Source organism: Strix uralensis, chromosome 2 (assembly GCF_047716275.1).
Source record: "Strix uralensis isolate ZFMK-TIS-50842 chromosome 2, bStrUra1, whole genome shotgun sequence".
NCBI classification, from domain to species: Eukaryota; Metazoa; Chordata; class Aves; order Strigiformes; family Strigidae; genus Strix; species Strix uralensis.
Genome location: NC_133973.1, coordinates 34,586,011 through 34,610,486, shown reverse-complemented (window position 1 = coordinate 34,610,486; position 24,476 = coordinate 34,586,011). Strand labels below are relative to the sequence as shown.

The following is a 24,476-nucleotide window of genomic DNA, read 5'->3' as shown; positions in this document are numbered from 1 at the left end:
GGGTTAAAAAAAAGAAAAAAAAAAGAAAAAATAAAATAAGTCAACAGACCTCATGTATCAGTGAGATTTTCTGATCTTTTTCCCCCCCCTCCCACAATAGGACATCGTCAGAAAATAGATGAGCAGACAAAGCCCGGGAGCTTGTCCTTTTCAGAGCGCCTGAGTGAACTGGAGCAGTTGCGTCGTACGGCCATGAGGGTCAGCCCACACCACCCAGCCCCCACACCCAACCCACGAGCATCCTTGAACCACACCACTGCTTTTAACCCTCAGCCTCAGAGTCAGATTCAGGGTAAGTACCTGAAATCCTCCCCCCCGCTCGCCCACATCCACCCCGCCAGCCTGCGGAGCATGGGGGCTTGCAGGTGCTGCCCCACTGTCCGTCCATCTCTTCTGGACTCTCCTTGGCCACCTTTAATGAGTGAGAGCCTTTAACGAGTGAAAGGAGGGGCTTCCTAACATATATCTGTATTTCTAAAGACCTGACAGATTTTAAGGGGTCCGTACTGTCTTGTCTTCCTGGCGTCAGTACAGCTCATGGTGTTAACATCACCTGTGCTAGAACCGTGACATCTTGAAAGCCGTTGTTTTCTTGCAAAGGTGCATTATGCCAGGCCTTTTTCTATGTGTAGGTGTATTTCCCAATGGATATTTATCAATTAAATTGTGTGCTTGAATGAGAGAGAAATGCCATCAAGGACTTGCTTTGACCTTTCCCAGGAAGGCAGCAGCAAAGAAAGCTTTGCAAAGTGCTTTGTCCCCTGAAGACAACCTCTTAGTGCTAAGACATTAATATGGGCAGGCTGGTTTGAGAATGTTTCTGTGGCTGGTGGTTATCCAGTGGGTTTTATCTGAAGGAAAACCTGCAAAACGGTGACTCAGGAGTCTGCTTTCCTCTGAGGCTCAGGCTCAGATGATGCCAGTGAAACCAAGACATCTAGCTTGAAATCTTGTCTGCCACCGCTGGAGCTGAGTCTGTCCCTGGTAAAACCAACTGTGTTCCTAGGATCAGCTGGAACTCGGTGAGCAGTGAATCAGGTCTAAACTGTCAGCTGATACGTGTTCTGCAAAATGTGTATCGAAATGCAGATTCATAGTGAGATGCGCCTAATGGAGGTTGCAGGACAGTATTAGTTTTAGCAAGCACTGTTCCTAATGGAGTTTTCCTCTATTCTTCCAGCCAGAATGAAATGACCTTAGTCAGGGTTTTCTGCTGGGGTTTTGGGGAGGAATAGTTACCGCAAATCAGAGTAAATTCTTTTTTCGGCATTTATTTTTAAAACCAGAATACTCTTTGTTGTGTGTAGAAAAGGTTATCGCTTACCTAAGGCAAACGCTTGTTACATCCTTTTATTCCCAGGGCTAGGAAGGTCTTCGGGTTAGTGACATCTACTGCAAAACTGTAGGTGACTGTGTTGTGAGCAGAAGCAGGCATTTTTGAGAAGCATGGGAAATAAATCAAGACATTGTCATGTGCCGTACTGTAGAAAGAGGTGGGCCAAAATACAGTTGGAAGGACCACCCAGCTCCTTCCCCTCCAGGGAGCCATGCCAGCTCAGCTCAGGTGAAAGATCCAATCCTGCACCTCTCCCAGCCCCTGGCAGTCCCCTCACTTAGTTTTCTGATTTGCAGAGCAAACCACATTGGGTTTCTCTTGCGCACAGCTCCGTTCCCGTAAAAGAAAACGCACATATTATTATGGCTACTCAGCAGCCAGCAGCTACGTGGGTGGAGGTATCGGTCGCAGACTTGCATTCTTCAGCTTCTTAGGAACACTATATGCTTAGCAGAGTATCAGGTTTAACGTTGAGTATCCCTCTTCCCTGGCTCCCTGTGAAAGTCCCTCACTCGTACAACTTCAGAGCCATAGTCTTTTCACGCTCGGCCAGGGGTTCAGCTGCTCTCTCCACAAATAGTTTTAGTACATTGCTCTGCTTTGCTCTTTGCAAACAAGATTTTAATGCATTTTACCTGTGGACATAGCTCAGAAAATGATAGCAATCGAACTACTAACATTTCCTCATTGATACCCTCCTCTTCACCTACTGGGCTGCTTTTTCCTGGTTCCCCTTTCCCTCTGCCTCCAAAATGTGTGTGTTATCTGTTGAGCAACTTGTTGAGGCTTGCAGTCTCTATCAGTAAAATAAGCCCCAGACTGAAGCCTCCCTCATTTGGGACTGTCTCTGCTGCAGACGCCTTTTAATTTCTAGGGCTCGTCTTTTCAGGGTCACGCTATCACAGCGGGGAAAAAGGGCTAGGGTGGGAAGGAGCTCCAACACCATCATTTTTTCCTCAGTGTTCAAAGTTTTTGGGTTGTTTTTTGGGTTGTTTTTTGGGCTGATCTTCTGTGTGACCTTTAGCGAGTTGACATATTTAAATTTCTTTTCTATTTTTAATAAATGGCTACATTTCAGAACACAGGCCTCCAAAACCAAAACACTTCTGACCTGCTCCATAGCATTGCTATACCTGTCCACACATCTTTGCATCCTGAAACACTTCTGTTGAAACTCTCTCACTGAAGAGAGCACAGAATGCTTTTTATATAGGCATAAAATAAGGCATAAAACCCCATACATCGCTAACTTCCAAGTAGTAGCATTAAACTTTGTTTTAACTCACACCAGTAATGAATCACAGGCTACTCTATTCATCCAAGTCCAATTATCTTTTGTTAAAAAACAAAACTAACTCAAAATAGACATCTCAGACTAGTTCTTGGATTTAAAGGGGCAGGTTGCCATGCCACTAAACCACTGTTTATTTGTTGAGGTTTTCATCTATAAAAAGGATTGAGGTTAATTTTAACTTCCTATTTTACCAAGTCTTGAATTTGAGCATAAAGCTGCTTGTGTCATGGATACAAGTCCAAGCAAGTTAAGAGACCATAAATTGCTATAATCGAGTTTTATGCTTCTTTCATATCACAGGGAGGGAGAAAGTACACCTGTTCATTTAAGAGATCTAACCATAGCCAATTCACAGACTGAAGGGGATCAGAAGGGAAGAAAAAGCTTCCACCACATCACACATGGTTTAAGTTGAAAGATTACTTTGTCCCAGTACCAAGCGTATAATGTTAAAGGATTTGACCTACATGCACAGAGTAAGGATATTCAGTTAAAGCTCCAAACCTGGCCAACACTTCAACCTTAACTCACCCCTTCCTTTGTACAGAGGGGAAAAGAAAATAGACAGAGCCATGTGAGCTGTGCTGAGGTGTTGTTTAGGAAAGTTTAGGTAAGACCCTTGATCAGCATTTAAGTTTATATATGTAATAACTATAAATATATCTATCTATCTATGTATTATGGTTGAGTTTCTTTTAACACCAGCCTGAAAAAGATACTAAATACTAATTTTACAGTGGTTAGTGTTAACCGGAGTAGGTAGATCTGTAATTCAGGAGTTTTACATAAATACAAATTTATACAGTTCCTTTACAGTATAATTATTTTTCATGGCCAATAGAAATATTTCAAATGTGTAAGTCATCAGGCCACGAAGGTATTCTTTTGGAGGCACTGATGTTGAGTTAATAAATTGCATAAATAAATTTCTAACTAGTGGGGCTAGGAATATAATCCAAAAACATGTGCAATTAAATAACTTCAATTTTTTTTTTGTCCAAATTAGCACAAAGAATGTTTCCAGCTGGTGACTTATTGATTACCCATAGGTTAAAAAAAATGAATAAAATAAAGCTATTTCTTATGTCTAGGGAAAACAAATAATCATTGTAATCACTTTTAGCTACATGCTTCTGGTTCTTTTTATGCTTTTATAGCCTTAAAAATATCTGAGTTTTCTTGCTTGCTTTTTTTTTTTCTTTTTTAAATTTTGTAACCTTATATGCTAAGTTTCAGCTGGGACCATGCTTTTACGACCAAGTCTAAAATCCCTCGAAACAAGAGGCTGTAATAAAACTGCTGACAGATCTTTAAGCGAAGCAGTAGAATTAGCACCGATAGCAAAGCAAGAGAGATCATTTAAAGATCAGCTCTTTGAATTAGCACGAAACATAACGACTGAGAGATTATTTTGTTACAAGCCAGCCTTTTGTCTTCCTCCAGGTGCAATACGCTTTGTTTAAGAGACATTTCAAGGTCCTTGCTATCGTAATCTCATTCCACCAAAAACAGCCCAAGTTTATCAGGGTTCCCATGAACCGGTGAAACACAGGAGTGGAGTCAAGGGCGACATATAAGCCCGGGGAATTAAAATGGCTTTGTTCCTACTATGGCTGTATCCTGCCCTGATTTTTAATATTTCCACTTTTAAATCAGCTTAATAGGCCGTAGGTTAATAGAGTTAGAAGTGTTCACAGAGCAGCGTTTCAGAGCAGGCTTCAACGGGGCTGTCATTCTGCCTCTGCAAAATGCAGTTTTCAGAACGTTTTGAGAATCCAGAGTGACGTGCTCATAGCTCCCTGCCAAAACAGATAAACAGGCTCTCAAGAGTAGGGACTCGCCAACTCTTTCCATTGTGCAATACACTAAATACCGATATTTTTATGTTCTCTTTGGACACATCTGCGTCTCCCCGTCTTTCCTTAACGCGGAGCACTTGCAGAGCGAGTACACGGCATTTTAGCAGCATATCATCCTGTTTCCACTTGATTAACCACCTGACCTCTCCATCCCAAAATACGTTCCCTGGCATGTCGAGCAAGTGCCACCTGAGCTTGGCACCCTTCCTATCAGCACCACTCCTGCCTCCCCCCGGCCGGCGGAGTAGTGGGGGTGAGTCGCGCCAGCACGCCGGCGGGCAGCGTGGGCAGCACAGGCAGCGCGGGCAGTGTGGGAGCTGGCAGCGGGTATATCATTTCCAATCAGCATGGCTGGGGCTGCCAAGCTCACCGGCTCCAGCGCTTCTCCTGAATGTGTGGGAGCCCTCCTCCCTAGCCCCGGAGTACAGTTTCCCCACCACGAGCCAGGTTGCGAACGTTTTGCTAGCAGCCAGGGAAGATCCCCTCTGTTGGACCTCCTCTCCATCGCCCAGCTCCTGGGGCGGGCAGCTAATGTGGCAAATGGGTGCCAGGAGCCCACTCTGGGAGAGGGGGAGAGATGCTCTTTCTCCTTTCCCCTCTTTTCAATGCCAGTAGCCAACAAATAGCTCCCGCGTGGGGAAAGGGAAGGAGGTGAAGCCACTCCAGTGACGTGAACCCAGAGCTCGAGTGCCACCACCACCAGGAGGTCACAGGAAGTTTGTTGAAATAGTGACTTTTTCCCAAAATATTTTGCAAACCAAATCTGTTTAGCTGGAAGGGTTCCAACTGGCTCTTTCAAAAAGGAAATTTTATAGAGAGAAATATCTTTTTACTGAAAGTACAATATGTTTCTTTGATTCGCTGCTATTGCTCAGCAGATAATACTTTTATATAATGGCATGAGTAACCTCCGCAGTTATTCTTTTTAAGGGGTACAGTCATTAGGAGCAGACTCACCCTGCTGTCTATTTATCGTGTCATAAACCAGCTTGCATCTGAAGAGATGAGCACATGAGCATGTGAACCGGATTAGCATCTGCAAAACAATTCTTCTTTCATTCAGTCTAATAGAAGTCCACTTTGGGGAAAAATCCCTCCTTTTTCACACCCCCTACTAACAGATATATATAAACCTGTCTGAATTTAAGTGAATTTAACCTGTGATTTAAGGCTGTCTGAATCAATCCTGTAGCTCTGTAGGCACAGATGCTCCCATTTTTGTCCAGAGTTACTTGTGTTGACCAAACTGGAGCATGTCTTAGGAAGTTTGCTCCAAAGCATAAACTAAAAGGGAGCACCAGAAATGTGACTCTTGCCATCTGCAGAAGCACAGAAGTAAGTTGTCTAGCATTTCTGGCCAAGTGAGACTTCTCATTTTGTTATGAAACTAGCACCCTTCATATTTGTATATTGTATAGATTAGAAAATATCAGTCTGCTAAAGATATACACAAGATGTGCTAATATAATTAAATTAACACAGTTTCATAGTGTCCATTTTTTCTTGGCTCCAGCTCTCAACATTTTTTCTTACTCAGTCATTTCATCCCGTGTAGAAATAGACTTCTTACAGCAAGAGGCATGTCTTCCATTTGATTTGTAAAGTTCGTAATGCCATTTGGGTCCTCTCCAAATACTGATTTTGACAGGGATAAAATTTTGTTACTGTGACACGTTATCTCTGCCAAGACTTTGCTTATCTGCAGGGCCGGTTGTGCTGTGACACACGAGAGGGGTGGTTATGCCCAGCAGCAGCCCAGGAACGAGAGCAGTCCCGAGGAATTCCCTCAGTCTGGCATTAGAAACCTCTCTCTTCCCTCCTCCCCTGCCAGAAGCAGGCCATGAGTTTTGCCGTTTTGAGATACAATAGGTGGGATACACTATTAATAGCAGTATAAAAAGTTTTAGAAAAATCTCATCTGAGGTCCAGATGAAATAATGATCATCCAGTGTTCAAGAAAAATTTAATTCAAGAGGCAGCAAGTGCAAAGGGGGGCTGTTAGTATGACAAGAGGAATAAAGACCTTACTTTAAAGAAGAAGTTAGCAGAGCTGGGTTTAGTCAGTATGCCAAAACAGAGGCTGAGAGAGAAGATAGTTACAGTCAATAAACACAGCAGAGACGTTCAGCGCTGGGGAGGGAGGAGAACCATTTGCGCCAAAGGATAGTTTTGGCTCAAGAACAAGTGGTTATTCTGTAAACTGACCATCAATGAATTTAGACTGGAAATTAGAAGATGGATCCTAGGTATCAAAGCAGCCCTGGCAGCCTTCCAGGGGCTATCAGAGACAGAAAGACATAATTTAAGGCGGATCTTGCTATGTTATGTGAGTGCAGAACACAAGATGTGGCTGGGCTGCAGGGCCCAGGAGATGCTCTCTGGGCCCATATTTTCTTCCATTCAATCAATTCTCTGCACTTGTGGCTTCACCGAGGAGAAACAAGGGACATTTTATTCCCCAGGACAGGCAGGAGAATGCTTGGGGATCTTCTCAGGTCTTTGCCCTGTCAGATTTTGGTGACAAGATAAAACCTCTGCCTGCAAACTCCCAGTGCTCTCCTTACTCCCATGTGGACCACCAGGTCTTCAGCAATTCTCTGTATACATCCCACCTGGGATGCAGGCTCAGCCATCTCTTCAGCACCAGTGCTGGAGACCTCGTGCTTTGCCTGCTAATGGGAAGACTTTTCCCATTTGAGGGTGGCAGGAATCCATCCTGCCTCCCCCTCCATGCACCTCGAGGATTCATCCCCTTCAGCCACAGATTTGTGCCTCCTCCATCTGTTCCCACTTGGGGCAGAGCGAGGTGAGGAAGCCAGTTCCTCAACACCTGCTCGAGTTGCAGGCAGCACGCCCAGCTCCAGGGCATAAGCCTTGCTCAAGAGCCTCCCCTACCTCCTCACATTCAGTTCTAGAAAAAAAAAGGCTTGAAATTGTTTAGCTTTTTCATCAACTTCAGGCACCAATGGAAAGAGTTATGTAATGGTGTTTAATCCCCAAGATTTCCAAGTGTCGATATATTTAAAAGATACCAATCTTCATAGTCCAATTGCCTGGCACTTCCTGAGATTAAAAAAGCACTAGATAAGGCAACAAATATGTTCTCAGTCCCCAAGCAACATCTCCACTTACACAAATTTTTCTTCTGCTTTTTTTCCCTTTTCTCCTCCACACAGAGCATCCTAAAGGATGACTTTAATGAAAGAAAAGGAAATCTTGGTTTAGAAGCAGAAATTGAGAAGTTGAGAGATCTGTATTTTGTTCCAAGTTTCATCAAAGTCATTCTGTGTATCTTTTGGCAAGCTATTTAGAGCTTAATTTTTTACAGAGTATTTAGGAAAACTTAGCACACCAAAAAGGTGTCTTAGCAAAGTTTTTGATAGTGCCCAAGCACCTAAGCCACAGAGAAATCAGTGACAGCTATGGAGATGCCTTTGGAAATCCCTCTAGCTATCTAGCTGAATCTTTAGGCAGCTATAAAATTTGGCAACTTGTGCCCAGACACAGTTTTATTTTTCATTAATCAGTCCATGTCTTTTACCACATGAGAACAACACTGAGCTGATGGGTACTGCTAAGAGAAACAGAGCTTGCAGGTAGGGACAAGTATCCCCAGTTCAGTTTTTAACTTGCACAGTGATCCTCTCTGGTTTGTTTTGTTTTGTCATCTTCCACTCAGTATGCCAAAGTCCCTTCTCCGTTATGTCATTGCAAAAGTGGAGCTGCTCTCTGACCCAATGCAGGAATCTTGTGCCGCCACTGATGCTACCAGCCTAGTGTCAGTGCTCTTGGTGGTCACTGTGATAGCCAGAGAAAAGAATTAATTACTTGGGCTCACTTCTTGCTCCTTTATCTCTCTCGTGGTAGAGCAGTGCTGGAGTCACCCCTCCGAGGTGGAGCCTCTGCCTGCTCTTCTCTCTTCCTCACTTCTGGGGCAACTGAGGAGGCTCAGCGTCTTTCAGGATGGCAGCTTAAATGCACTGTACCTCAGGGGGCATTTCTATCTGCTGTTGAGATTAGCTGGGTCACTGGGCTTCCTTACTTTTCCATGGAAACACGTTATTCTGGCTCACCACTTCTTTTGCCTGGCACTAAAACTCACCTATGGCATCGGCGTGCTGGAGATGTCTAAAGCAAATATCCCCGCCTGCGGCAGGTGCTTCCACTGTCCTGAACTTGGGATGGCCATGTGTTTGATAGCATTTCAGCATTTAAGGCAGCTACTCCTTGGGTTTTGGGTTATTCCTCACTGGCCCTTGAAGCATATTCTTGGCCTTTGAATGGCCCAATTGTGAGGAGGATTAAAAGCGCTGATTGCAAAACTCCAGTAAATAAAATCTCTCTCAGTTCTTTACTGACAAACCCAGTTTCTTTCCATAGCATTCTCCTCTTTAATCCCCTCTTGGCAGAACATGACATGTTTTGATACCAGAGCTCAAATTACCTTCCATGGTAAATAAAACAAACAAAAAATAAATAAGAGCTCCTTACCCTAAAAACAAACACCCACTGAAACCAGTTTATTATTCAGCTGATGCCCATGTGCCAAAAGATACCACTTTGATTTTGTAATTGAATGAATTCTTTTCCCTCAAATACTGAATTGAGCCTCTCCAAACTTGAAATGTTGAGGGGTTAGAGCAGAGTGACCACAGACACCCGTACTATTTGACATCTAGAAAACAAATGAGGAAAGAGGGAGACTAGCACACGAGTTAGTATTCAAATGTTTGTTTCTGAGGTGAAAACCCCACCTCAGTATGCAGATCCTGCATGGTCTGGGTTGGTGCAGACAGCTAGATTTGGATGGAGTGAAATCAACCCCTCCAGCTCCACAGGAGGCTGCGGCAGCTACCCGTGCTCATAGCAGCCAAGGGGCTTTGCATTCAGGAGAACTGGCTCAGTCTCTGCTTTCTTCACCACTGGGATTTGTGCATGGGGCAGGGGGCTCCTTTTGAAGCATAAGGTGCAGACATGCCCTCGTCTCTTCCACCGCCATGCCTTTAACAAAATGTTGCATCAAGCAGATCTTCTCTAATGATCCCACATGGTTAGAGGGTTCACAGGGCTCCTTTTACATGACTGAGTACACAGTACACCCTTAGCAAACTTATTTATACTTTTTCCCTGTGTATTCAGTATATTATGACCCCTATAAATGGAGATTGTTCACATGCAAAGAACAATGGGCTTGGATGTCTCGGTAAAACAATCAATTATGTGGGGAAGAGCACATTATATAGTCAAATAGACGATTGTCTCTGTCTGACAATTTTCATTCTATTTATACAACTCTTCTTTTAAAAGCATTGAAAAACAAAAGCATATGAAATAAATCTATTAAAAAACTGTGGTTTTGCTGTCAGGGTCAGCTTGATTTCCAACAATAAATGCCCAGGTCTGTTTCAGAGGTTTGCTTGGTTTATCTGTGTTGGGCAAGATACTAAGTTCAAGATCAGTGATTCTGAGAGCTTCCAGGATTTGGTGCTCAATTTCAGGCACTTTCAGGGACCCTGGATATCTGCAAAAAGAGATGTTTTGAATGTCTTCGATTAGGTACCCCAAAATGGAACTGAGTCACTAGACACACTTTAGAATATAAACCATTGTAGTTTTCATCCTCTGCATTTTTAAATAATTACAATTACCAGAACTTTTAGATATGACTTGGACAGTTTAGGTTTCCTTAGCTTGTGGCAGATAAAATTCATGTGATCATTGCCAACAAAAAACAATGAAACAAAAAAACCTTTGCGTAGCAAAAAGTTATATATCCACTGCTTTATTCACTGATGAGTTTCCAGTATTCAGAGAAGTTGCTGTGAACTGCTATGTCCTTTGGCCTGTAGGAAAGACAACGTTTTGTCAGAAGTGATTCTTTGTTTTAGTAGTGTAGCGATGATTTACAGCTAGCTGAGCAAGTATAGCATTTATGATGATTTCAGTTCTCATTGCATAAGGTTACTGAAGTATATTTAATTTTTAAAGCCTCAAGTCCAAATGATGATCCTCATTCTGCAGTAAAGCGTGTGAATAAGCTCAAAAGAATAGTGTCTTTGATATCCTTGAGATTTATATATACATGAGCAATTTTGCATGCAAAACCATTTGCAAATTCGAACTCAGTATTAATTAGTTCACGGGGAAGGTACCCACCAGAAAGCAGTGCTGCTCTGCCATACATTGTAAAGGTGAACACTTGTGTTAACTTGAAAAGGAACCACAGAAAATGGAGGGAGACATTTCAAGTGAGTGTAAACCAAGATTTGCCAACTAATGCTCACCTAGATACAAATGGGTCTCTAGTGTACTGTAATTTTTACCCCTCCTCTACAAATACTTTTTTGAAAAGCTCTCTTTCAGCTTCCTTCAGCTTTTAAGCACATACCTGGGTGTTTGTGCCAGGCTCTTGTGCTGAGGGCGCTCCCCGGCCTCCACCCTTGCAAGCCCTCTTCCACTGCCCACCCAGCAGACAAACCCCGCTGGTGGATGCAGCATGGGACCAGCCTGGGACCTGCAGGAGTCAGCCCCGGCCCAGGGAAGCCTCCTGCCAGTCCCCCTTTTCGTGTAGCAATGGACTGCGAGAGCTGCCCGTCTGTGGTATGAAATGCAGGGGCCCCGTGTGCTCCCCGAGGATGGAGGAGCTGGAGAAGGGAGAACGGCTTGCAGCTGGGATTAAGGGCAGCTAAAACTGAGTTGCTGGGGTGTAGGGAGAAACCGGGCAGAGTGGGGTTCGCCAGATGCCTCTGGCAGAGTGAGGGGCCTGGCCATGACCAGTGCACCTGTGGGTCACCCATGGGTGACTGAGCCCACGGTGGCGGGGTGCCACATGGGATCTCTCCATGCACGTGCCGAGCCCGAGGTGGCGGGAGGCCACCAGCACTGACCTCTCTTGCCCTCACCGGGGTGACTAACGCGGCCAGACGTAGAGCAGGGACTAGGTTGAAGCAGGTGAGAGAAGTAAAGGCAGAGAGGAGAGAGTATGAAAACAGGTTTTCCTGGAAAAGTGAAGGAATATACCCATGGAAAAAAAAAAAAAAAAAAAAAAAGAAAGAAAGAAAAACAGCTGTGCTAATTCTTGTGCTTGTTTGATCATGTTCAGAGTCTCCTAAACTCCCATGGAAGGGAACGGTTTTGTTTCATGAGGGTGGTGCATACTGAGTGCGTGTCCATGTGATTTTTGTATTTGTACATTAAACATTTCCCCAAGATGTAATTCCTTCCCTGCTGCACTTGGAATAAAGTGACTTTACAAGAAGGACTACCTCCAAACAGCAAGCAAAGGAGGGCTGTTGGGGCAAGATAGGGCAAATGTAAATGTGTCTGAGCTAGCTGCTCCACCCAGCCTCTCATCTTTATATGAAAAAAAAAAAAAAAGTTTCCAATAACTGAAACAGGCAAGGTCTGATCTGCACAGACGGTCTGCAGGCATCTGCCCAGGAAGCTGACGGTTGGCTGGTACATCCTCATCTGATTTATGTTGTGTGTGTGTTAAGCCTTAAATTGTTGAGTCTCTGGCTGGCTGCAGTGGTATTACTGGATGGTTGGTGTATGTTTTCAGCTCACAGAGCTGGCTCTGATACTGGGGTTGTTGGCGCTGAATCAATTCCAATCTCACACCTGTCTGAGACAATGAAGGCCTTGTTGCACACATCTCCACCAAAGGCTGTCATACAACTTATTTTTCATATTTGAAGACGAAGGAAAAAAAAATAAAGGGAGGACTGAGGAAATGCTGTCTCCTCACAAGACATGTTCCCCATACTTGGATGCAGCATGCCCCTCTTTTCTTTATGGGAAAATATATCTACAAAACAAAGCCAGTGGAGTGCTTATGGAAAATATAGCTTAATGCTGGCAGTTAAATGTGACTAAGGCTTGGTCTCCAGGGACTTTCTCTGTAGGACCATGCCTGGTTGATTAAGCATGGGAGACAGGCACCTAGTTTGTTGCACTCTTACTGGAAAGTTTACCTCCAGCTGGGTTAGCGCTATTAATAGCTTCTTATCAGCGTGCCTAGCACCTGTGCTGTTTACCTAGCATTTTGGGGCCATTTCTTGACATCTCAGAGGTTGTGAAAGGTGCTGGGCTCAGATGCCAGCGTGGCTGAGATCATCTGCTTCCTGGCACTGAAGCAGCTCGCCCTGGGTGGAGGATCAGCCCGGCTCCAGACACCATTCACTTGTGAGTTGAAGGCAGGAGTCTGGTCTTTGTCTTGCTCATCCATCTTTGTCATTATGGTCTCCCTTCATGCACTCTTCCTCCTCCAGTTCTGTTGCACGGGTGTCTTAGATGTGCCTCCTCTGGAAACTGTAATGTTTTAGAGGCTTCTCCTGCCCTTTCTGTTGCACCCTTCTTCCCACTGAGAGTGGGTGGCAGAGGGAGGCAGGGGCTGCAGTCCTGGCCCATGCAGGGTTTTTTCCATTTGCTATGTTAATGGCAATTTTTCAGCAACTCAGACAGGAGGCATGTGGCTGAGCATTTTCTTGGAGCAGGAGTTCACTCCTTACTGCTGAAGCAGCCTGAAAATGCAGAGTGGCCTCCCAGACTCTTCCCACAAACCTGTTTGCTGTCAAAGGCTAACTGAGCCTTCTGGGTCAGCAGAACTGCTGTGGTGTTGTTCATGACTGGGTCCACCTGTCCAGGTGAAAGACTGGTTGTACAGTTCAGCAGCTTTCCCATGCCTTTTTCTACACTTCCCAGCCTGATCTCTTCCATTTTTGCCAGCGCCATCACTAGTTGCATCACCGGGGCTCTGCCGATAGGAGTGGGTAGATGGAGGGCTCAGTGGGAGGAGCAGTGTGAAATGCAACACAGAGTTGTGTTTTCGTTCCTCCTCATCTTGACTTTTACTGCAGTCTCTGTTCTTTGCCCAAAAACATCTTTCGAGGAGGAAATTAGGAAGGAAAAAAGGAGAGTGTGAGGCACTGCAACCCTGCTCGTATCCAGTGAGTTTTGAAAGGTGCAGAATTAGACCAAAAGACAGCTCTTCAACCAACGTAAGATGGCCTTACTTTACTAACTAGTCCAGCTGAGGATCTGCCCTTGCGCCTTGTCAGGGTGGTCTTCAGCGTAAAAATAAATTATTAACTATGTAATGAGTGAATATAAAGACAGATGCTAAAGTATACTTCTGTTGGTACTTGCATGCCTTTGTTTAAGAACACAGAAAAAGGCCCTGCGGTGATGAAATGCAGACAGGAGCATGATGTTATCTTGCACCTATAAACCTTGCTCTGAGTCCACTGGTGGCCACTATCCAGAACTGCTGAGTTCAGACACACTGGCTTGTACTAAGTAGAAATGGTGCTTTCAGTCTTCAGTAAACAGCATTTTTGCCTCAGGGTCCAAATCCTTTAAACATTTGCCTAGATAATTGTCTGGTTTTGCCTTCTAGTGTCTCATCATCAGCTTATCTGTAAGTTCAGACTGGCTAAATGAGCATGTGAGGATGGGGGAAGAGCTGCTGGAGGATGGGGGAATAAACCATTTCATATTTAATTCACTGGCAGGAGAGAATAATGTGAGTGCAGCTAAGCAATCATTTTAGGATCGTGTTGGGGAAAAAATGAGTAATACAGCATATTAATATAAACAGATTAAAGACCTGCACAAATAAATGAATGGGGTTTTGTTTTGTTTCTCTGGCAGTCCCAAAATATCAACAACTGCAAAACAACAACAGAAATATATAATTTCTGGTTGAATTTAAATGAATTGTTTCAAAATGTTGCCAACTTTTTAAATTGTGAAAATGTAGATGTAAAAAGTATTTCAATTAGGACAATTTCTGAAGTTTTTTTTCCCTGACCAAGCCAACAGTCTGTAACCTACAATAACCTTGTTCCTTGCCATTGTATTGGATTTTTACATTAAATGTAAATGCTTTGTTTGGTCTTACTCTTACTTAAACAATTATTTAATATTTGTTTACATATCACAATTATGTTCAGCTTTGAGATAGTTTCTTAAATGGGAAAGAGTTCCTTTTGCTTATAATGATGACTTGTGATCTTACTCTCCATGTCACAGTTGTGTGAAACTGTGCAGTTCAGCACATGGAGTTTAGCTGTGTTCAGCTAAGTTTCTAAAAAGTTTTTGTTGTGTCAGTGTTTCATAGGTTCGTAACTGCTAACAGAGAACAATAATTTTACATGAAATTTCTGAGCAGACAGGCTAGTCACAGGGTGTAATTTGAAAAGAGCTTATAGCAAGCTAGACTTTTCAAGCCATTCAGAAGTGTTTAGTATATTAAAGGTTAACTTTTAAGATGTTTTATACAGAGAATGAAACAAAACTGTTATTTGTATAAAACGTTTCATATTTGTATGAAAAACTTCCTATTCCAAAAAGAAATCTTCCTCAGTCTGGCAACACAACAGCTGTTTGTTGGTTAATACTGGGAATTACTTTATTTCTTCCACACTGGGACATTTTGCAACATTTGACATGTGTTGACACTTCTTTTCTATACTGAATTACAATTTTCCTTTAACACTGTTATTCTTTACTCCACCCATTCTGGTAGCACCTACCTGCACACAAACCAGAAATTATGATGGGGATGTAGGTACACAAAAGTTGGGGCCACAGTGCACGTTTCTGAGCAGCCTGATTGTCCCAGGTCCCCCACAGAAAGAGCTCCAGGAGAAGTGTCAGGGAGGTGTACAGGAGTCAGGGTGTCAGCAGGCTCCCACTGGGTCACCGTCACCTCCTGGCATCACTGCCCTGATGGATGGTGCAGATGAGCACAGATGGGCAGACCCCTCCCCGACCGCCCTGATGGAGAGTGTGCATCCAGGGCATTGCTGGCTGAGCCCTTCATGTTCAAAGCCCTGCGCTTGCTTATTCAGGGGGTCTCATTTTTGGCACCTTGCTTTGGAAGGGAGGACCTTGTCAAGGGAGGTGATTCTCCCCCTCTACTCTGCTCGTGAGACCCCACCTGCAGTGCTGTGTCCAGCTCTGGGGCCCCCAACATAAGAAGGACATGGACCTGCTCGAGCAGGTCCAGAGGAGGCCACGAAGATGATCAGGGGACTGGAGCACCTCCCTTATGAGGACAGGCTGAGAGAGTTGGGGTTGTTCAACCTGGAGAAGAGAAGGCTCTGGGGAGACCTTATAGCATCTTCCAGTACTTAAAGGGGGCCTACAGGAAAGGTGGAGAGGGACTCTTTATCAGGGAGTGTAGGGGTAGGATGAAAGATAATGGTTTTAAACTGACAGAGGGTAGATTTAGATTAGATATAAGGAAGAAATTCTTTACTGTGAAGGTGGTCAGACACTGGCACAGGTTGCCCAGAGAAGCTGTGGCTGCCTCCTCCCTGGCAGTGTTCAAGGCCAGGTTGGACGGGGCTGTGAACAACCTGGTCTAGTGGAAGGTGTCCCTGCCCATGGCAGGGGGGTTGGAACTAGGTGATCTTTAAGCTCCCTTCCAACCCAACCCATTCTGTGATTCTATGATGTCTATGAAGGACTGCCGAGGGGCTTCAGCCCTGCAACAGCTTCTGTGTCTGTTGATTCACTGAGCTGCTGCTTGGCATCTTCAGTAGCACTAAAGAGAGAAGTAATTTTAACTTCAAAGCTCATGCTGCCTATATCTTTTGCCCTTCATATTTAGATCTAGCTTGCTCTGAAATCAATCAGTATAACATTTATAGATGGCCTGTAGAGTGAACACGCAAGCTGAGCTGGATGCATGTCTTCAGCACTCCTGCTCCCACAAATGTGGCAAAGGGTTGAACAAGGAGATGAGTCTGTACCTTCCTTTTAACCTTTCTTCCTCTGGCTGTACACCTCCAGCCTCTCTGATTCAGGGGAAGTCAGGGGAGGCATCCTGCTGCTACCCACCAGGGCCATAGGTCGGGTGGAATTGGTGATGGCCACAGTGCAGCAGGATGCTGCATTCCTTGGCCACACAGCAAGTGCCAAGGGATTTCGTAAAGGAAGCAAAGCATTTCTTAAACGGTATTTTAAATGTATTTCTGGACTGAGTGCCCCTGACAACCCAGTGAGTTGGGGCTTTCAGCACATACTTCTGGGTTTGACTCATTTTCCATTTCAGTTTTGCAGATCTCCTCAAAACCAGCTTGACAGTTTAGAGGAGCAGATCATTTAATAGAGTTTTCAACAAGTCCTTTTTAGTTTAGTACCATAATGAGCAACAGTTTCTTAGTTACCTCCTTTTTAAAAAAATCCATGCATCACTCTAAGTCAAACTGACTTTACAAATTTATGTTCACATGAAGAAGACCTTACTTCACCTTGTAAATCAAAGCTGCACTCTGGAGAGAGGTTTCATACCACTGGGCTCAGTATCATTTTTCTCAAGGTGACCTCAGTTGTTAAAGTATGAAGGTTGCATTTGATATGTCACTTACTTTCTCTAAGTCAATAAAATGAACCAGTATGTCTTTAGATCATCAGAGATCTGCTTATTACCAAAAGTTGTTTTAATCCTGATTTGTGTTGGAATTTAAAAGAATCCAAGCAGATTTCATTTGCCATCCTGAATAAGGGTTTGGAGGGTGATACTCCACTGTGTGTGCAGAGTGCCCCTGGATGAATTCTACTTTATTAGTTTATAGGCTTTCTTCTGAGCACTTGGGATGAGATCATGAAAGTGTAAATGGCTGTTATCTTCAAAGGCTTCTTTTTATACTGACAAAACTCCACCTTACCAACTCATATTAATAATCTATTGCAATCCTAATTAGTTCAGATCAAGGTCAGTGTTTTGTGGTGGATAAAATAACTGTAAGCTCCAGAGAGTAAGTTTTTTTCTTCCACTACTTTCGTGTTGAAAAAGAGGAGGGAGCACTGACAGTGTAAAAGAAGAGATTGATGAGGACTTTTTGTTTATCTGTATGCTAAAGAACTTTAATATGGAGTAATTAGTTCACATCATCAGGAGCAACCTGTAAGATACCTGCGGTCACATTGTAGTCATCCCTTTATCACTGTGTCTCCCAGTGTACTGCAGAGACTTCCTCATTCAACTCTGCTCTTTTTTTTATGGCATTGGTCTTCCAGTGGGAATAATCCACCCAAGGAACTTTCAGCCTCATATTTAATTGTCTTGAAACGTAGACACAAAGCTAGGGAAATGTTTCACTGTGACATGAACTCATGACTGCCTTCTTGAACACCCTAAGGCAGAGTCCTGCTCAGGCAATGGCTCTGGGGCAGGGCATCAGGGCATCAGCAATCGCCTCCCAGGACCAGCAGGATCAGGTCCAGACCACAGGCATGGAGGGTATTGCCCTAGAGAGGAAGGTGCAGGTAATCCTACATCTACAAATAGTGACTTAATGTGACTTCCAGGTCCTGGCCCAGAAGATATCTCTTCACTTCCTTTGGTCTTGCTCCACCCCAAGAAAGAGAAACTTTGGAGGTGTAACCAGGCTGGGATTCATTTCACCTAACTTTAGACATCCGTGTTTTGTGTGTCTCCGTCTGACACAGTCATCTGGTATCTTTGCGATCGAGGAGAGAAACAGCTGTTCATCGGGTGTGATTCACCCGCCTGGCTTGGCTTAGATGTCTCCCTTAGGATGAAATGACTTGCACCCCACAAGTGTCTGTTTTACCCTGTTGGCAATAAAGTCTAGAGTCTAGACAAGTAGCTCAGAGGTAGACACCTACATTGCAGATCTCTCAGGTGGGATGAATCCTTCCCCAAGAGCCAGGACACCAGGAGACAGCACTACACTTTGTACACAATTAGTACCCTAGTTCTGCCTCTGCATTTTCAGGAGATGATATACCTGTCCAAGGCAGGCTGAAAGCAGCTGCTCTCACCAGCAGCGAGGTAGTGAGATGGGCTAATTGACCTGCTTCTCCGTGAGCATTGTGCCCCACCTGAGCCCTATGCTTCAGGTAGACTGCTTGCAAGATGTGAGCTAACTAGGACAAAGTGGATACTTCTCCCCCAAGTTGAACTTTCCCTGCCGGGGTGACATCAGGTAATTCACATGTGCTCTGACTCAGCCAAGTGCTGAGCTCTGTGCCCTGAATGCTCTGCTGAACCACAGCCCTGCTTTCTGCATGCATCAGTCTGCTAAAACGAGGATTGCAATAATACCCTTCCTCAGGGGGCAGTGTGAGGATGAAGGAATTAATTAGCTGGGAGGCAATCACAAACTAGTGTGGTTCAGGGAGAGGTAAAGAGGAGAGCCATAGCTGGGACCTAGAGCAGCAGAAGGGAGAAGCCAGGGAGGGGACAAGCAGGACAGAAACAGAGGTGCTCTGTTGTCTAGCAGTCACACAGACTGTGGCAGCAGGTGAGGGGAGGCTGTCCCAGTCCCCATGTGATTCCACTCAGGACTCAGAGAGATGTGGTTTCTAGGTGTGGATTTACCGAGATGGACAAGGGAGCAGTGACTCCTCCAGTAGATCCCACCCCCTAGTCCCTGCACAGGTCAGCACAGATCATACACCCTCCCAGCAGCAGCACACAACCTGCTCTCTCCCTAGTGCCTCTGAAGCCGGAGGAAAGCACAGTGCCATGCAGCAAGTAGACAAGTGTATGTGCATGTACACGTGTGTATGTGCATGTATGCAGGTGTCCGCGCTTGCACTGTCATCCTTCCGCCCGAGCCACGGGGACCTCTGCATCGCGCCACCTCCCAGGCTGGGTACAACGGGACAAAGGGTGAAGTCTGCTCGCCGCCGACACCCACGTGGTATCTGTCCCTGATTTCCTCACTGTTTCAGTTTGTGCTTTAGCAGTACACTTAGAGATATGGGAGAACACTGCAGCGGCATCGAGTCTGGCAGCATGTCTCCTCCAGGGGAGCCAAAAGACTGGAAGGTCAAGGTTGAATTCTTTTACTTCATTCCTTGTTGATGCAGAGAGGGAGGGAAGAGGAGGACCGGTGGTGGAATGGAGTCTCCCTCTTGAACAAATAACTGCAGCTCTCCAGGGTGACTCATACCTCCGAAGACAAAGAACAATGCATCCTTAATTTGCAAAACTCAGCTTTCCAACTTCTGCGTGTCACTGGCACCCAGAGACTTTGCAGTTTGCCCATAATGCCATCATGTTCTTCAAAGCAGCAGTGACGCCAGCCCAGAAGGAGTGTGCTTACTCAGGAGGAGAGATGGTTTATATTTCATTTGAGCAGCTTATGTACTAACCTGCTAGGGCAGCACATACGTTGATTGTGAAATCAGACTTTTCACAGTTCGGTATTTAGAGTTGTCTGCACTTCCCGATTCTGGCACCGAGTTAGCAGTGAGACTGGAGAGGTTTTTTAGGGGACCAGTGGCCATTACTAAAATACTACTTGTTTCTTTATGGTGCATTGTGCATATATGGTTCTGCTAGCCTAGGCAGCTCATTCAGGCAGCTTTAAACTTGAAGAAATACACAGTTCTCCTTCTATCCCCAAAATATAGACAGCTAGGACAGGTGCTTTCTCTTGCTGCCTTTGGTATCATCTCCAGGTATCTTACTATCATTGGAGCACTGACTTTCTTGACATGGACATGAAGAAAGTGAAGGAAATTCAAAAAAACCATAGGATGCACTTCCTTGGTTTTCTCCTTTCCCTGAGATCTATTTCTAAATAAAAGCTAGCAAAAAATCTTCATATAAGACTTCCAATCTTTCACTACATTCAGTACTGGAGGACTGATATCCTCAAAGGCACTGGCAGATTTGCATCATTTTCATCGTCGAGACCCTTTCTAGTGCAGCGCTGCCAAGAAACGACCTAACACAGAAGATGAGTTGGGGGTAGATGATGCACAAAAACTGAATGCAAAGTACCAAACGAAGAGCAGAAATGGTGCTCTGCGCCCCAGCACCTAATCACACCACTCTTTGTGGTTTTCCATCGTTGTCTTTATTATACTCTCAATCCTTCGCAGGGGCTGGTACCCTCCTGGATGTCCGTGCAGCACCTAGCATGCTTTAGGAAGTTCCGCATCAACTCCAAGCACAGCAGCTAGAACAAACAGCCTCAGCAACTGTTTTTGAAAGGTTTCTGCTTGAGGCTGATATTTTTTTCTTTATTCTCAAGAGTGTGATGCCTCATTCTATCCCAGAGAAGGTTTTTTAGAGGCTCAAATGCCTCTAGAACTTCTCTAGCCTTTGCAATACTCCACAAAACCACAGTAATATTGAAATAAAATTAAAGGAAACATTGAGGCAGGAGGTTGCTGCCAAAGATCTCTCTTCCAGAGAATAGCTGGGAATTTGGGTGGCTCTTCCACCCCCCATAAACTTAAAAATTTCCAGACATGCGACATATCTGTCACTGTCGTTCTCAACCAGAATAAGTCCTGTCACCTGTTAGCAATCTAAAAGGGGCTTTTCAAGGCCACGGAGAGGAGTGAATGCTCATCTCCTATAAATTTCCAGTGGAAATTAGAATGCTTTGAAAAACTTTCCCTGGGGATAAATCAGAGCTCGCACCCACCTCGGTGAAACCTGCAGGTCTCCCAGCTGTTGTGCTGGGAGGTGGCTCTGTGGTGTGACAGTGGTTTCCACAGCCTGGCACACGGAGGGAAACCACCCTGCAGGGTGAAGTAGCTGCTGGTGGAATTTTACAGTTTGCTCTGTAATTTTCCAGCTCCTCATGTTCCAGCACTGAGAGGTATGAGAATACCAGCCTTGTGCGGCTGCTGCCACTGCCAGTGATGAACTTGTCCTTTGGAAAGTCCCCCTTATTTAAGCTACTGACTAATTCTTTCAGCTGCCGGGAGATGACACACCTTTTCACGGTGCTGCATTAGGCTGAGGATTTGCTGGGTCCCGAGTGAGGGAGGGAGACTGAGTCATTTCAAATGCCTTGCTTCAGAGACAGACTAGGTCAGACTCATGCACGACCTGTCATGGTCTCTTGTGCTGCTCACACCTTCACCTGAAGCTGCTGGGACTAGGAGGCAATGCAAGAAAACAAGCAGGAAGAAGAGTCAGAGACAGGCACATAAGAGATGTTGGCAAAGGGGAGAAGGAGGAAAGACTGAATCGAAGTTTTAAGGCAGGCGGCATCTTTCTCCTGAGCCCAAAACTACACGAAACATTTCTGTGCTCATAGTCCATTTCCTCTATTAAGCAAGACACCTCTCTGAATGAACAAGTCTAATCAAGACCATTCCTGCCTTACACTCAAAGGAAGGGAAAGTCACACTATAAAAACTGTTTCCCTTTGGAAAGATTAGCAAATCAGACCGGGGGGCAGGGGGGGCAGACAAATCCCAGACTCAGAAAAGCCTTTCAAAGCAGTTAAGGATCCAACTCTCCCCTTGTCTGCCTCTGAGTTTGACACCAGTAAACTAATCCCAGCTTTCATTCACCCTGTGTCTTATGCCAGTTGCTGCCTTTAAAGTGCTTGCCAGGATGGTGGAGGAATTGCAAAGCTCGATGCTATGTGACTTTCAGGGTTTGTTGCGTATGACTGACAGAAATTTTTGCAACTTGAGAAAAAAGGTCTGGCAACAGCAGCGGCTATTTCGCAATTCATCTTCATCGCACTATGCTGAGGACGGGGGGGTTTTCACTGACACAGATAGCGGGTAATTAGCTGCTCGGTACCCGAGTCTGACTCCTCTGTCTCCCCTGACCCTGGCTTGGGAAAAATCACTCATAGAAGGTAGTTTGTCCAGGCAATTCTATTTTCAAGCCAGCACGTGTCGTTTCGGAGGTGGAGGGGTGCGGGAGGAGAGAGGACGCGCAGGCAGCCCGTGTGCAAGCGCAGGCGGGCAGGAAGGGGCAGGTGGCAAGGCGGGCAGCCTGGTTGAGTCAAAGGCATATACCTGCTCCCTCTCGGGCCGCTGCCGGCTCCGCCGCCATCCCGCCTCGCGCCACGGCGTACTGACTCACATCCTGCTGCTCCTTTCTGAAGCTTCCAGGAACAGGCTGTATCATACTGAGATTTGGCCACGCGGCGCCTCTTGGCTGGGAGCAGGCAGCAATGTCTGACCTGCAGTGACACACGGAGAACCGTCTCTCTCCGCGCTCCAGGGGCATAAAACGGCTTCAGAGGGGTGCGGGATCTAGCCTGGTGCAAGCCACGCGTGTCCACATAAGCATTTTTCCTTTCGGCTCATAGGTGCAGGGGAACCTGTTATCTGAGTTGAATTCGAAGCTTAGAGCTTTTAATATGGCTAAACAGAATTATTTTCTGATCGGAATATAAAATCTTGCAGGGGCTTTCTCTTAAACAGCTTGGTATGGATTGTTATATTTGTTATATAGAAGTGATAAGGTGATAAGACATTTTTGCTATCATCTCAAGCAACATCCTGACCTGGTACTGTGAATCACCGTGGAACTGTAGTCTCCCTGAAACTTGTGGATTTATACCTTGCCTGACAGCATCACAGCGTTTTCTTTTGCAGGGAGAGGGGGAGCGTTGTTTTGCATTTTAAAGCGTGTGCGCCCTCTGAAAAAGAATCACATAGAAATAGCATCCCAGGGCTTCATGTTTACTATGTCCCAGTGATTTCTACACCCTGTATGCTCAAGATCAGTTTTACAAACAAAAGGATGTTCTGTGTGAGCTCAGGAGATCTGCTGTGGTCTTGACCTGTGCTCTGAGGGTGAAGGGGGTTCTTCTCTTTTTGTACTTGACTATCAATAACAACTTTGGAAGCCAAAAGATGCCCTGTGTCACACCAGGACAACTCCTTTGCCTGGCAGGTGTTTGTTTGCCCTGCTTAACCGTGCGGGTTCTCTGAGCCAGGGTACCTTCGGGTCGGGGCATCTACACCTCTCCCGTGCATCCGAGCTCCTGGGATAATCCTGGGATACCCACCCAGCCCAGAGCTGCTCCTGAAGAGAGGTGTCCCTTGGGTGCAGCGACTGCGCAGAGCAGGGCCGCAGCTCGGCCGCGTCCCGGCTGGGGAGGACACCGAGGTGTTAACAAAGGCTCACGCTGCTCAAGCTGGTTCTCGGGCAGCGGGTCTCCGAGGCGGCCCGGCCCCGCCGCCGCTCCGGGAGCCCGGCGCTGGGAGCCCGGCACTCGCCGGGCGGGCCCGGGCCGCGGCGGGGGGCGGTGGGCCGCGGCCGGGGGCTGTGGGCCGCGGCGGGCCTTAACGGCTCCTGCCAGGCCTCCGCTGCCACCTACCGATGCGCCGCCGCCCCGGCACCGCTCGGCCCCCGCCGCCTCCCGCCGGTGAGGCTCTTCATTTTTCCACAGCGAAAACGGCTGGGAAAATGCTAAATACTAGGACCAGAGGGAGCGGCGTGCAAAGGGGAGGCCGCTTTTTTTTTTTTTTTTTTTTCGTTCGCCGAGTCTCTCACCGAAGCTTGTTTCGTTAAACTATTAAACATTATGCAACATTTGTACAGCTTAATTACAACTTTTTAAAACAAGCCGAACGCAACCTTTTTGCGGCAATAAAACATGACGAGGCATGAAAGATGGTTCAATACTTTCGGCTTAATAGCTTGTTAGGCATGAGGCGAGAGGCCGAGAGCTCGTGACTACGCAGCAAGGTGTGAATTATTGCACCATAATTCTCGCCCTGGAGTGGTTTATTGCAATTAATAACTGTTTTCATGTTTTAAATACATTTTCTCACACCGTAAAAAGCAGAAATGGAAAGTACTTGCTAATGGGAGAAATACCGGGAGGATTGGGCACAGATCACCAACTGGAGCAAGTTCCCTGGTTTCGTGCTATTTTGATCTGCTTTTAAATGATTTTGGAATCCTGTCTGGCTTTTAAACCGTGTGGACCCAAAGCCCTGTAATTCCCCTTTGTCAAAGGAGCTCTCCCTGCAAATCTCCTCACAGATAATTCTGAGTTGGGAAGCAACTCCCATTTATTTGCAGCATATTTTGACCAAATTAACTTCAGCCACACAAAGCCACACATCCAGTTCCCAATGCCAAGCTACTAACTTATGAGATGTGCATCTCTTTATTTTGAAAGCAGAAAAGAGATGGATTTGGGAAAAGTTTGTTGCATTTTTGTGTAGCCTAGTCCTGTGGCAAATTTGAACCCATTCCAGTTTAATTTCAGGTAACCTGAAAGTT

At 45.5% G+C, this 24,476-nt stretch overlaps 1 protein-coding gene across 3 annotated transcripts in view; it reads left to right on the top strand.

Annotated features, from left to right (window-relative positions):
- RUNX1 (RUNX family transcription factor 1) overlaps nt 1–24,476 on the top strand; it is a 175,679-nt gene that overhangs the window by 139,702 nt on the left and 11,501 nt on the right. For 2 of the 3 annotated variants that reach the window (XM_074858292.1, XM_074858291.1), the window contains exon 6: nt 101–292. The exons of the other annotated variant lie outside the window; for it this stretch is intronic. In XM_074858292.1, coding sequence (XP_074714393.1) covers nt 101–292 — 192 coding nt within the window. The remainder of the gene's footprint in view (nt 1–100; nt 293–24,476) is intronic. 3 annotated transcript variants of the gene reach the window in all.